The following is a 14495-nucleotide window of genomic DNA, read 5'->3' as shown; positions in this document are numbered from 1 at the left end:
GAAACTGACCTTTTCCAGTCCTGTGGTGACTGCTGAGTTTCCCAAATTTGCTGGCATATTGAGTGCAGCACTTTCACAGCATCATCCTTTAGGATTTGTAACAGCTCATTAAGAGTGAGTAGTGGTTCTAAACTTGTGCTTAGAGTGTGAAGAAATTCCACACAGGTAGCAACACACGTATGTGTTAATAGCATGTGTATTGGACTCAAACACAAAATATCTTTTACAGTGTGCCTCACGGTCACGGTAGTTCAAGAGTTTCCCTCCTTTTTCTAACCATTCTCACACCCTCACCCATATTGATTTCAGTTTGGCCTCTAATCAGTTCGGGGCCAGTCACCTTTTTTGGCCAGGGTGTGTGGCAGGTATTTTAGAATCCTGGGCCATCAGGCCTGTGTCGCAGCTGCCCCTCTTTTGCCTGAAAGCATCCCAGACGGTGCCTACGGATGAGTGTGGCTGTGTCAACATGCCCTCATTTACACAAACAGGCTCTGGGCTGGATGGTCATAGTCTGCCCACCTCTGACCTGGAGAGTTTTCTGTACCAGCTCCTGCAGTACATAAACCCAAGCTGCTCTCTGGCAAAAGGACAGTTTGTGAAGAAAAGTGAACAGATAAAGTGCTTTAAAGAAAGAAATATTTTATGAACATTTGAATCCTATGAATTGAAAGAATGTAATACACAAGTAGGCACATAGTGTGGAATTTGGCAGAAAATTTAAAATGGTAGTGTTTTTAAAAAGCTCCTCTGAGCCGTGTGTTTCGCTCCAATAAATTGGGGATCATATTAGCTCGTATTTCACAGGGCTCTGGTGACAGGTCCATGAGAGCATCTCCGTAAAGTGCTCAGCACCATGTGGGACAGGCGGAAGCTCTCAGGACATATTACCATTTATCTATCATCAGCAGTCGCCGACTGGTTAATCTGGCCCAGGCAGAGGAGGTGTCCTGTGGGCAGGGCACTGGCCACCGTGAGACTCAAAGTGCCCAGAGGGCCCTGCGTGGACCCAAGAGTCCCCAAGATCCACCGATGAGATGCTCCATGAGACTGTGCTCCTTCAGGCTCTCCCAGCAGCAAGCCCACAGCCTCACTTTCTGGGGCTACAGTGTGGGATCATTCTGATAATCTAAGAGGCCTACAGGGTTTCCCTGGTGGCTCGTTGGTGAAGAATCTGCCTGCAGTGCAGGAGACGCAGGAGTCACGGGTTCGATCCCTGGATCAGGAAGATCCCTGGGGAAGGAAATGGCAACCCACTCCAGTATTCCAGCCTGGAAAATTCCATAGACAGAGGAGCCTGGCGGGCTACAGTCCATGGGGTCGCAAAGAGTTGGACACGGCTGAGCACTCAGCACAGCACAAGCGGTCTAAGCCAGTCCTGACACAGATCCTTCAGTGACCACGGACATGCTCTGTATCTGCGGCGTCCAGTGCGGTAGCCACTGGCCATGTGGGGCCACTGAAATGTCCTGGATTCCTTTACATTGAAGGATCCACAGGAAGCTATTGTGCTGGAGGCAAGAAAACTAAACCTGGATTCCTCTCCAATGCAATTCTGTGGTCACTGAAAGGTCTGTGTCATGATTGGTTTCCTGGGCACTTTCCATCTGTCAGGTGTGGTGCTGAGCACTTTACATGGACGAGCTCAAGTAACCCTCACCAGAGTCCTATGAAATAGGAACTAAAATGACCCCCAATTTGTAGGAAAGATACCCAGGCTCATGAAAGCTGTTTTTAAAGGTGGTTGTTTCAAATTTTGCACATATATCAAGAATATATTACTATTTTTATATTACACTTCACAGGATTTAAATTTTCATAAACTATATTTTTTTATAAAAAGCATATCTGTTCACATTTCTGCCCAAACTGCACTTTTTACTTAGAAAAGAACTACAGTCTTTAGTGTAGATGTCCATGCAATATAATCAACAGGAACCTTGTAACGCACGTGATTGCGTGGACCCCTTTTCCAAAAATCCCTTATAAACAGACCTCGTACCTACCTGTTTGGAGCAGTTCCTCACAGCTCTCTGAGAGGCTGTCAACTGGGCTATGAATCCTCCAGATTAAACGGAAACTCACAGCGCGCACGATGTGCGTTGCCACCTCAGTGAACACCTTCTGTGGGTTCTGTGGTGGTGGTTGTTAACTGGCACTATTGTGGCTACAGATATGTGCTACACACCTGTTCCAAGTATTTCTGCAGCATCTGAAGAGGTAAGTGAAGGCAGTGTTGGGAGGTCTGAGTGTTGAAAGAGGCTCTTTGACTCACAACTGTGTGGCCGTCTGGGAATCTCCCTCCGTGCACCTCTGTGCGGTGGATACTGTGATGGCTAAGGGCGTAGACTCTGGAGCCAGCCTGCTCCAGAGGGTTGGAAAGTTGGCTTGCCTCCTTCAGATCTGTGTGACCTGAAGCAAGTGATGTGGACTCTCTGTTCTCTTTATCTCACAAAGAGGGATAATAATAGAATGCAATTAAGGGAATCAAAATGTGTAAAGACATTAGCTCAGTGCCTCCCACATGGATGGTGCTCTAAAATGTTCATCATTCTAAATATTTGTGTAAAAAGGGAGGAGATCCTAGTCACTGGGACAGAGATACAGAACTGAAGAATAAGTTTATTCACTCCTGTATTCAGCACAGCCTGGTGGCTGGGAGTAAATGAACATAACAGATCTCGTCAGTGGTGGAAACAATAGCCATTCTCCTTTGCTGTAAAAGGGCTTCCCTGATGGCTCAGTGGGTAAAGAATCTGCCTGCAACGCAGGAGACACAAGAGATGCAGGTCCAGTCCCTGGGTCGGGAAGATCCCCTGGAGAAGGGAATGGCAGCCCACTCCACTATTGTTGCCTGGAAAAACCCATGCACAGAGGAGCCTGCTGGGCTACAGTCCACAGGGTCGTGGAGTTGCGCTAAGTACAGACACAACTTTGCTCTAATGATGGCAGCTATTAGGTGACACAGGATTGCCAAGCTAGGGACTACACTTCCCAGCATCCGTTACAAGTATATGTCGTCATGTGACCCGCTCTGGCCAACGAGAGGTGAGGAACAGTGATCTGGGCTTCTTGTAGGAGTCGGCCTTTGAAGGACTGAAGCATGTCTTCCCCTCTTCTCATCCCCCCACTTGCCCTGGAACCAGGAGCTGGACTGGGTGTAGGGGGTGAGCCCTCTCCAGACAAGTGGCACAGAGCACCAAGGTCAAAGGACCCTGGCTGCCCAACTCCACAGAGCTGCACCGCCCCAACCCTGGGAGTTTCACACACAGACCACAGCCTTGAGAGAGAGAGCGAGTTGGGTTTATTGAAGCCGCCATATTGGGGGTTTCACATCACGGTAGCCCAGCATGCATGTTTGGGGGGCGCGCAGGTGGCCTGGAGCGGGAGGCCGGGGGGACCTCAGGTTTCAGGAAATGTAGAGGACGCTGAGGCAGCACAGGGGACACTCCCAGGCCTGGATCTCCTGATACTTTGCACGAGGCTTCGAAGGGGAGGTGTACTTCGAGCCAGCTCTTGAACTTCCAGGAGAAGGTTGCGAATCAAACTCGGAGTCGTTCGAATCCATGTAGAAGGTGAAGCAAAAACCCGGCTGGAAGAAAAGAAAGATAACAGAGAGGAGAGAGGAGAACTTTAGTGCCCAGGGGGAGAGGGGCCCCTCGCCCTTAGTTCGAGGGGCTGAGCACGGACTTCAGGGGCGACCCACCTCGGGTTGAATTCCTTCTTCGCCCAGTATAGCTGGGGATCCTGAGGCAGATAACCTGCCCTTCCCTGGCCTCAGTTTACATTTCTGTATAATGGACTATAAGTAACTGTTCCCTCACAGAGGCGCGTAAGGACTGAACAAGGTAATCCAAAAAAAGGATCATTAAATGTAACAATGTTTGCCGCTTTGTGAGAGCTGGAAACCCGTCAGCTGTGACAATGTTTGCTTTGCTGGTTTTCTTGAAACCATCTGCTTTCCTAAAAAATTAAACACTTCTTCCCAATAGAAAGCCTCACCCACGGTGCTGGCAGTATTGAAGCTGTAGTAATTTCTGGGAGGACTACTATTTCTATCCCGTGGTTTTTGAGCATTTAGGACGCTTCAGCCTGAATGACATGTCAGGTCCCATTTAACCCTCATGAGGTGGCCTCCGATCTTATTTCTCCATCCTGCAGATGAGGAAATAGGGGTAGGGACGCACTGGTAAGCGTTCCCACTCTGACATTTGATCAGACGTATAGGTGGGGAGTATGGGGAACTCAGGATTAGAAGTGAGTACATAACCTTCTTGATTCTCCAGGCAAGGATACTGGAGTGGGTTGCCATGCCCTCCTCCAGGGGATCCTCCCAACCCAGGGATCAAACCTGTGTCTCCTGTACTGACAGGTGAGTTCTTTACCACTGGCACCAGCTGGGAAGCCCATTTTCCAGGTAAGCGCGGCACAGATGTGAACTCATTTCATCTTCCTAGTAATCCCATGTGGGGTTCCTACCACCCTGTTTCACAGATGAGGAAACTGAGCCACAGAGGAGTTCAGGAACTGGTCCCGGGCCCCACAGCTGGTAGTGGCTGAAGCTGGGTTTGAACCCAGTGCTGAGACTCTGGAGTTGGGGCCCTTAGCCTCAGAGGGCTGGGATGCCAGCTGGGAGGCTTGGGGTGGGCAGGACGGCGTTCCCTCCACACAGTGCCCTCACCTCTGCAGATCCGTCCTTCTCCTGTCCCCAGGTTACCAGCCCTTCCCACTTGTGACATTTGGGGTCCAGATCCTTCTTGCGATGGGTGGGGCAGGGGTGGCCTGAGCATTGCAGAAATGCTAAGCGGCATTCCTGGCCCCTGGATGCCATTAGCACGACCCCTTCAATTGTCACAAACAAAAATGTTTCCAGACATTGAAGGCGTCCCCTGAGGGGCAAACCGCCTCTGGAGGAGAAGCACCACCTCATCCCTTCCTTGTGTTCTCCAGGTTTGGGGAAAGGGAGGGATCGTCTTCCCCTTGCAAGCCCATGGTCAGGTGACTTGGCCTGGGGCCCTTAGGGTCCTGCATCACCTCAGTTCATGATTGGTTCCGTGGAGGACACAGGTGAGCAAAGGACCTGGAAGGAACAGTCAGAATTCTCTCTGCTTCTAGGTTATTTAGTGCATCTACAAGTGTCTCTCCAATGAGTTCCTATTACAAATGGGAAAGTCAGATATTATTCGCCAAAGAAATAGGACAAGCATCTTGGCCCAATGGCTCAAAATTCTCATCACCAGTGATGGCGCACAGACCTCATGGGCATCAAAATGTGATGTTCTGAGAAGGACACGGCATCACTTAGGTGGTGCTCCAGAGATCACAGCTTATCCGGAATCTCATTCGCAGGGAGATGGTCAAAAATACACCCAATGAACCACAATATGGGATGGGGGTGACTCTGGACTCCAAAATGCCTTCATAAAAGGCAAACAAGGCTTTGGAGACTGTCTAGCTTAAAGAAAACTACAGATCCGTCACTAAGTACAATCCCTGCACACACAACTAGACCTAGTGTTGGAGGGAAAAGAATGCCAAATGGACAGTATGGAGCATATTATTAATATCAAAACCGATACAGGGATAAGATGAAATGTGTGTCAGGGCTGAATGCAGGAAGGTGACAACAGCCCCACCCTTATACAACAGAATATTGTATTTCTAAGGCGATACACACTTAGGTATATTATGTGTAGATATACTGTAATAAATATACATATATATTACATTTTATTAAAGACAATACATAAACAGAAAAAATGTTAGCAATTGGCAAATTTGAATGATCTTTATACCGTCTGTGACTCTCACGTTCTTTTCTAACATGATTTCTAACGAGTCCTTCCCAGGAGTTCTGCAGGCACTAACAGGAAAGACCTTCTAGCAGGCATCTGACCCAGGGCCTCCCCTGACCCCTCCCCACGGCCCCCGTGGTTCTCACCAGGGTCCCTCCAGGCTCCCTTCTGCCTGTTAAGAAGCCCAGAGACAGAGCAGACGTCTCATTGGCCAAGGGTGAGTCACGTGCCCAACCCAGGCCCAATCACAGGGAACCTTGGCACCGCCGGCTCTGATTGGTCAGGGGCGTACCTGGAGCTGGTCTGAGGATGGGTGGGATCAGATCCATCCAAAGTGCGTGGAGACAGGTGGTCCCCCCAGAAAAGTCAAGGGGGTTAGTAGGAGAAGGAGGAATGGTATCCAGGTGGACAAGGCCATGCTTGTCTCCGCAGGAGGGACCATTCCCTAATTCATTCCTTCATTTAATCAGCCCGAGTGTATACAGTGCAGGACGCTGGTTACAGCTGCTCTAGGCAGGGGATGTGTCACTGAACAACACGGGGGTTCCTGCTGGCATCCTCCCCCTGAACTACTCTCCTAAGGGAGACAGATTAGGAGCAAATAGATACACAGTGTAATCTCAAGTAGCAGTAATAGTGCTGAAGAAACTCAGCACGGCAAGGCATCGGGGAGGCAGTGTCAAGGGCGGCTTCATGGAGGAGGTGATACAGGAGCAGAGGTTGGAATCAGCAAAGAGAAGGAGGCAGGAAAGAGGGCAGCACCCTCAAGGAAAACCATCCCCTCCACAGGAAGGGGTCCCATCTGGGACGGCGGAGGGGCACAGGGCACCCAGGCACCCAAGGGTCTCTGCTGGGCGGAGAGGCTGGCCGAGAAGCCTGACCTCTCAGGTCAAAGGAGAAAACAAGCAGACTCACCATGGGACACGTCGGCGCCCGTTTGGCTGACACGCTTGCATTCTTTCTGGTGGGCTCCCTTCGCCGACCAGTAGTGCTCTCAAAAGGCAGGGCTGAGCGAGGAAGAAAGAGGCATGAGGCTATCTCGCCCGCTGAGGCTTGAGAAACTCGATAATAATAAGATGTTTATCATGAAACCAGTGAAGATGGCTAATATGTGTGGGGTACATGCTATGTGTCAGGCACGCTTTTAAGAATTTTGCAGGCATTAGCTTGTTTGGTTGTTCATAATAACTCTCTGAGATGGGCACTGTATTCATCCAACTTTAGCGATAAGGAAACAGAGAGGTTAGGACCCTTGCGGGAGGTTGCACAGCAGTGCCTGCAGAGATGCATGAAGTTGCATCCTGAAGGTCCTCAGGGAACAGACAGGGAATGTCAGTGAGTGGAGAGGCTGGAGTTAGACAACAGGAGCTCTGGAGATAGTGACGCCCTGGGGCGCCCGTGCCCAGGAGGAAGGCAAAGCTGATACGCAGGTGCCAGTGGGGCACGTCTCTCCAGAAAACACTCGGGTTTCCTCGAAGAAGACAGACACGTCGATTTGGAGTGAAAGGTCCTGCTATTTCAAAGCTGCCCACAAATCCATCTGTTTCCTTACAGACTCCTCCACTCCTGGCCTCTCTCTGGAGGACTGTCCAGGCCACCTGTGCAAACGTCCCCTCGGACACTTCCACCTCCCTTTTTAAACATATAGTCCTGGATCCCCCCCCCCCTTGTGCAATGTGACCCAAGTAGAGTCCTGTTTCTACTTGCATATATTGTCATCGTCAAAGACTGGGAATAACCCAAATGGCCACCTGCACGAACCTGGTTAAGCTTCCCTGATGGCTCAGTGGTAAAGAATCTGCCTGCCAGTGCAGGAGACACAGGAGCCCTGGGTTCAATCCCTGGATCCAGGAAGATCCCTGGGAGAAGGAAATGGGAACCCACCCCAGTATTCTTGCCTGGAGGATTCCATGGACAGAGGACCTTGGCAGGGTTACAGTCTGAAGGGTAGCAAAGAGTCGGACATGACCGAAGCAACTGAGCACACACACATAGCACAGAGAGACTGTGGAATCCCAGGCAGCTGGAACACAAACCGGGCATCCTGAGGGGGAGAGTCCTCGAGATGGACAGGGGACACAGTGCTTAAGGTCAAAGACCCCCAGGCCAGATGGCCAGGGTTCTGATCCCACTGTGAGCTGATGATTCACACTTGTCACCCTTCAGATTTCCCATTTGAAAAGGTGGTAATTCCTGTCCCTCCCTCACTGTGAAGCATGTGTGACTGGATGTGTGGAAAGCCTTGGGACTGTGACTGGAAGATTCTCAGTGTCAGATCAGAACTAAATGAAACAAGACCCAGTATGAACGAAAGTGGCATGTGTAGTATGCACCCGTATATCAGACATAATACACAGTAACAGACACATACACATCCTTGTCTCCATGAGTGAGCATAGAACATTCTAGAAGACTGGACAAGGAGCTGGAAAGTAGCTATGTCTGGGGAAGGAACTACGAAGCTGAGCGACGGAGAGGCATGCCTGTTGTTTTGTGTGATGGTTACAGGTTGCTACAGATTTGATAAAATACGTGGGGAAAGACACGGCGGATTGCGCCAATATCTGCTGTACCATCATCACGTCAGCTACCATGACTGGGTGCCCCCAGGGCCCCCCTCCTTACGAGAAGCCAATGGGAGATACTTGGGGTTGGGGCCAGTCTTCAGGGTCATCCCTTCCCCATCAGCCTTTCCCTGAGGCCCTCCGCACTCCCGCCTGCCCACAGTTTCCACCCCACGAGTGTCTCACCTCTTCTCTGTGGAGGCCTGGTCTGCACCTCCTCCCTTTCCCGGCCCCCGATGGTGCTCAGAGGCAGCATGGTGACTCCACTGCTGCTCCCTGAGGACAGGAGAGAGAGCAGTTAGTGCCTGGGCGGTGGAGCCAGGGGGCCCGGGTGTGGCTCTCAGAGGTCAGGTGGACTCAGACAGCTCCATCCCCTCCCCATGTCTCCAGGTCCCCAACATCCAAGGGGACCTGTTGACCATGCCTCCCTCCTGGTTCCGTCCAAGGCCCAGAGTGTGATCTGGGGAGAGCGGTTGCCATGGTGCCTGGCAAGGACAAGGGCAGGGCTTGTGGTACCTGGGGCTTACCCCCCTCTAAAACTAGAAAAACCGTGACACAGAGTGCTGGGGCCGGGAAGCTGCAGCTCGGCTGACTGGGTATCAGAAGGGCCTCAGGAGCCTGGCATACAGCAGGCACTCAGTAAGTGCACTCCGGGAGCATTCCCAGGCCTGTCTTCCAGATCCTTCCCAGGGCTACCAGGCAGCCTGACCAAGGGGTCCAGACAGGCCCTCCCCTCCCTGTCCTCGGGGCCGTCCAGGTACAGGGGGCATCAGTCCTGCCCTCAGGACTGCAGTGAAGGGGAGGGGCCGGGCCCCAGACCCCCCAGTACAGCCCTGGGGAGGGGCCGGCCTGCAGGGAGGGTGCTCGGCACAGGCTCAGTGTGGGGTCCTCAGCTCCGCCCCAGCATCACCCTGGGCAGGACTTGGGCCAGTGTGTCTGGGGGTGAGAACTAGGGGGGATTCCAGCCTGCCAGTCACTAGCCGGGGGAGCTCAAGATTTAGCAACAGCAGCAAGAGAGACACAGTGCACTGAGATTTGAGTTCCAGACACATAGATCATTTTCAGCATGAGTGTCTCCAGACACTGCCTAGGTCATGTCTCTACATGACATAAAATTCATTTTGTATTTATTCTGCTAAATTGTGTTTCAGTATTGGCAAGTCCCATGGAATATTTGGGATGTACTTATACTAAAAGGTATTTCATTATTTGTTGAAAATCTAATGTAAGTATTGGTCCTGTGTTTTACCTGGGAAGAACCCCCCCCACCTCCCTCCCCGTCCCATCCCTCCGGGTCATCCCGGTGCACCAGCCCCGAGCACCCTGTGTCAGGCATCGAACCTGGACTGGCGATTCGTTTCACACATGATAATTTACATGCTTGAGGTTAAATACCCCCAAACTGGGGCGTTCCAGGTAAAACACGGGATGAATACTTACATTAGATTTTCAACAAGTAATGAATTACCTTTTAGTATAAGTACGTCCCAAATATTTCATGGCAATATACTTTTAAGTATAGGCAAATCCCATGAAATAGTTGGGATGTATTTATACTAAAAGGTAATTCATTATTTGTTGAAAATCCAATGTAAGTGTGGTCCTGTGTTTTACCTGGGGCGCCCCAGTTTGGGGGTATCTAACCTCTTGTGCTGTCAGCTTTCCCCCCAACAAAATGAGCGAATGAGGAAACGTGAGGATTGAATAGGATTAACTGCGTGTCAAGTGTCGAGAACACGGTCTGACCCAGACTCAGGCGGTCCTGGGTCGGATCCAACTCTATCGCTGTTGGGGGAGCGGTCAGAGGGCCTCCCCCCACCGTCTCCCACCCACCTTCCCTGAATCACTGTCTCTGATGCTGGCACCCTCCAGCCTGACCTCTGACCTCTGACCTCTCCCCCCATCAGTCCAGGGCCTCGTTCTGGGCCAGGTGGTCTGGGGGAGAGAAACCCCGCGGGAGGGAGAAGGCCCCCGGGCCACAGAGCAGCCGAGGCACAGGGACAAGGGGCTGGTCAGCAGGTCAGGTGGGCTTCAGAGCTGGGACGAGCCCCCAGGAACGGGGTGGCCCCCTCGGGGCCTCTCACGCACTCCGGCTCTCCATGCCGCGCTCCAAGCGTCTGGGGCACCCTGGGTGCCCAGAAGTTTATTCGCAAGAACCGAGAGCCACCGGCGGACACACCGCCCTGCAGCCCCAGAGGGGAAGATCCAGAGCCGCGCGCCCACCGTCCCTGCCCGCTGAGCCCGGCCCCCCAGCCCCGGCGCCTCCCCCGGAGGCCACCCCTCAGACAGGCGCCCGGACCCCCAAAACCAGACACGACCCCCCAAAGTCCCTGGAGGTCGACAAGCCCATTTCCGACGGCCGTAGTTAGCAGCACATCATCACAGGCGTCCTGGGAGGACCTACATATGCCTCCAGAAGTTTCTCTGCCCCTATTTGTCCCAACAGGCTCCCCCCAGAGATAATTTCTCAATCTTCTCTTTGGTCAGGGCTGTGCCTGGACCCTTGATTCCCACCTGGCCTCTCCTGTGTCCTGCACAAAGTCCCGCCTCTTCCCCCAAACTAAGAAGTCCACAGGTCTATCCTTTGTGCTCACTAAAACCTGGGGACCAGGACCCAGCTCCCCCTCCGCTGTCCTGGAGGGGGTCACCGCCATCCCCTCTTGCAGATACCCCAGCCTCCTCTGCCCACTGCAGTCGTGGCTCCTTCTGGTGACCCCAGAAACCCTCAGACTTGGGAGGGGCCGGGAGGCTCAGAAGGTGAGACGGCCCTCAGGGAGGCCTGGTTCCTCAAGGGGCGCCACCGCCCTCCCCATCGGGTCTCAGTGGCCCCCAGGCCGCACCCCTGCGCCCCACTCCCCAGGAGGCCCCCGCACATCCTCCCTGGGTGCCCCCCACCCCGTGCTCCCCGCGGAGACCCCTGCAGCGCCATCCTGCACGGAAGTGAAAGGCGGAGACCCTTCAGGACCGCGGCCGCGGAACTGACCTCGAGACTGACATCGCGACCCGGGTCTTTCTTCGACCCTGGGCACGAGCGGGATGGGGGGCCCGGTGCTTTTCCTTGACGCCCGGACAGGGCTGGCTCTGAGGATGCCCGCGGAGCCTGTGGACAAACCCGAGAGAATGAATGCGGCTGGGTTGCCCAGCGACACAAGGCCCCCGCCCCCAACCCCAAACGTTAAGTCAGGTGGTTAACACGGTCTTTGACACCCGCACAGGCGTTGGAATGTTCACTGCAATTCCATTATTCGTGGGGAGGGTCCCGGGCCTCTTCCTCCAGGAAGACCCCCAGCCTGCCAGCATCACTGTCCCTCTTATGAACTGTCCCTACTGGACCTCAGCGCACGGCCCCTCCCCCAGCGCCCCTCCTCCACTGTCGGGCCAGGCCTTCCTGGGAAAGCCGCAGAGGCTCAGGCTTCAGAGACCCAGGGGTGGGGGGCGCTGGGGACCCTCGGGGGTGGGGGGAGGGGCTGGGTCCTGCAGGATCAGACACACAGTGACTCCTTCCCGCGAGCTGACCCCCTGCCCGGGACTCACAGGGGGACACTCTCAACAACTCCCAGACACACCCCTGGCCCCAGAGCCCCACGTGTGCAAATGAAGACACACTTTGCACTTGTAGATCCTGAAACACACGCAAATGGGCAGTAACACATCGTGAGGTTCAGGAACGCTCAGGCACACGCGCACACACACACACACACACACACAGATGTGCAGATACAGCTTCAAATACTGGGCACTTCCAGGCACACACACTCAGGACACACATTTGCACACTTAGATCTCAAAGGCTACTCTATGGGACACCCAGACCACCTCTGTCTGACACCCCAGGGTCCACCCCCAGTCTCACCTGAGGACCCATCCCCCAGAGGCCTCCCCCTCTCGGGCCACCCCGCCCCCCCCACGGTCACTCCCCTTTACACTCTCTCCAGATGGTTTTCTTTAAACCTCAGAATCACTCCTTTGAGCTTATAGGCTTGGGAAAAAATTGAAACCTACTAGGAAATGAAATCAGACAGATATGCAGAGAGACACCCTGGCGTGTCTCTCTCAGACACCCTCAGAGACACCCAGGCGTGCACACAGACACACACATACCCACACCCACACTGCAGTCACAGACATTCCTGGAAGATCAGAGTCACCCCTTCAGCTCGCGGGCCTTTTGGAAACGCTAAGACCCGCTCACAGATCCACACACACAAACGTGCAGGTTCAGGTTCACGGAGCTTGAAAGAGCAGACAACCCGGGCAGACACACACACAGACACACGCACGTACGAACTTGCAGAAACACCTCTTTTCAAACAGATACTTTGGACACGGGGGCATAAAGACACAGACGCCTGGGCAGACACGTTTGCAAAGCCAGAATCGGCCTCCAGACACAGGATCCCCTCGGGCTGCCCCCCGGGGCAGACCCTCGGTCTCCCCCAGAGGTGCGCGCTCCCGGCCCCCGCCGGCCGCAGGCGCGGGCGCGCAGACACCCGAGGCTCAGGAACGCTCCGGCAAGCGCGCTTCTCGCCAGCTTGCTCCGGTGCCCCCGAAAGCTCCGAGGGGCTCCAGGCCCCTCCGCACTCCCCCAGGCCCCCGTCTAGGCTCCCCCGAGTCAGCCTCCTGAACTGCCTCAGGCCGATCCGGAAGGAGCCCCCGGCCCCGCCGCCTCCCCAAAGCCCCTCGTCCGCCATGGGAGCCGCGCGGCGCGCAGACCGGCCCTCGTACCTCCTGGCGTCTCCGGGCCGGGCGCCTGCTCCTCCTGCACTTGCCCGGGGAGGAGGCCCAGCCAGGCCCTCACCCGCACGGCCCAGTCCTCCTCGCTGCCCTCCAGCCTGCTCTCTTCCCGGCGGCCCGAGGAGCCCTCGGACCACGAGTCGCCCGCCTCGCGCCTCAGAAGGGTCTGAGGACTGCGGCCGCCCTCGGGGAGCCGCGGGCTCCTCGGGGGGCTCCCCGGCGCGCGCGCCCGCGCCCCGCCGCCCGGAACACACCCGCACCTCCGGGCGGGGCGCCTCCGCCCTCCCCGCGGCGACCCCGCGGCGCCAGCCCGCCGCCCGCCGCCCCCCGGCCCGCACTGCGCACTCGCCCGGATGGCGCAGACCCTTCGGAGCCCCGGCGGCGGGACGGCGCCCCCCCGAACCCGGCGGCGACTCGGCCCCGGGCTGCCCAGGGGCACAGAGTCGGGGCGGGCTGGCTCCGCGCCGCTCCCTGGCGTCCCGCGGGGGCGGTGTGGGTGGGGGTTCCCTGAAAACGCGCCTGGGAACCCCCGGGACAAAAGCACGGAAGGAGCGGCTCGCGACCACCGACCCCGCCCCGGCCCACGGGGACTCAGATCGGGTGGTTACAACAGTGCCCAGAGTGCAGTGCTCCTGCTGGCTCCGGTTTTACTAACAGGGTTGGAGGGTTGGAAATCCTGGTCTCACACCCGCTCCGTGAGCCCGGGGTCCCTGGATCATTGTCTCCCTGGCGGGGGTTCCACCTGGGCCGCCGCCCCCAGCGCCCCTTCCCCTCCCCCACCCGGACCCAGCCCGGGCCCAGGTCTTCCAGGAGGCAGGTGGGGTTGACAGGGAAGCACCGTGTTATACTGCCGAGCCGCGGAGACCCAGGGGCCTGGATGCCCGGGGGTCCGGGTGGTGGTACTGATGTCTGGGCGCTGGGGGCCCGCCCTGCATACACAGTGACCTCAAGGCACGTCCACACACTCACTGCTGCTCACAGCGGCCTACTCTCACACCCCCAAGATGTCCCCTCCACCTCCAGGGCTGCTGGTGACAATTAAGACCCACCTGTGGATGGGCACACAGGTGGGGAAACACGCCTTGCCTGGGCTCTCTGTTAAGGATGGTCCCTGACCGTACGCTCAGTCATGTCCAACTCTTCTGACCCCGTGGACTGTAGCCCGCCAGGCTCCTCTGTCCATGGAATTCTCCGGGCAAGAATACTGGAGTGGGTTGCCATTTCCTCCTCCAGGGGATCTTCCCCACCCAAGGATTGAACCCATGTCTCCTTCACTGGCAGGCAAATTCTTCACCACTGAGTCACTGGGAGGCCCAAGGATGCTCACTGGCCAGATCTTAATCAAATGGACTCCTGGGACAAAAAGTGAGAAATGCTGTCTTCCCTTCAGGGAGCAGGATTCCAG

General features: G+C 55.3%; 1 protein-coding gene across 1 annotated transcript; it reads right to left on the bottom strand.

The window, feature by feature from the left end:
* Positions 1–3278: 3278 nt before the first annotated feature.
* On the bottom strand, positions 3279–13809 carry LOC145512357 (uncharacterized). Its single transcript, XM_081506101.1, has 6 exons — positions 13779–13809; positions 13082–13561; positions 11340–11456; positions 8543–8632; positions 6708–6799; positions 3279–3589 (listed from the first exon to the last, which is right to left on the bottom strand). Exons 1-6 carry the CDS (start codon positions 13807–13809, stop codon positions 3407–3409), a joined length of 993 nt encoding a protein of 330 aa, XP_081362227.1. The 3' UTR covers positions 3279–3406.
* Between the last annotated feature and the right edge of the window lie 686 nt (positions 13810–14495).

The sequence above is a fragment of the Giraffa tippelskirchi genome, chromosome 7 (genome assembly GCF_054371585.1).
Source record: "Giraffa tippelskirchi isolate mGirTip1 chromosome 7, T2T-mGirTip1v1.2.pri, whole genome shotgun sequence".
Classification (NCBI taxonomy): Eukaryota; Metazoa; Chordata; class Mammalia; order Artiodactyla; family Giraffidae; genus Giraffa; species Giraffa tippelskirchi.
This window is presented reverse-complemented; position numbering and strand designations above follow the sequence as displayed.

Excerpts from the sequence above, each read along its gene's own strand:
- LOC145512357 (XM_081506101.1), bottom strand. The coding sequence starts at position 13,809 with ATGATCCAGGGACCCCGGGCTCACGGAGCGG. Across the intron at positions 13,562-13,778 it reads ACCCCGGGCTCACGGAGCGG|GGAGCGGCGCGGAGCCAGCC; the intron begins GTGTGAGACCAG and ends GCGGGACGCCAG. Across the intron at positions 11,457-13,081 it reads CGGCCCGGAGACGCCAGGAG|GCTCCGCGGGCATCCTCAGA; the intron begins GTACGAGGGCCG and ends GTTTGTCCACAG.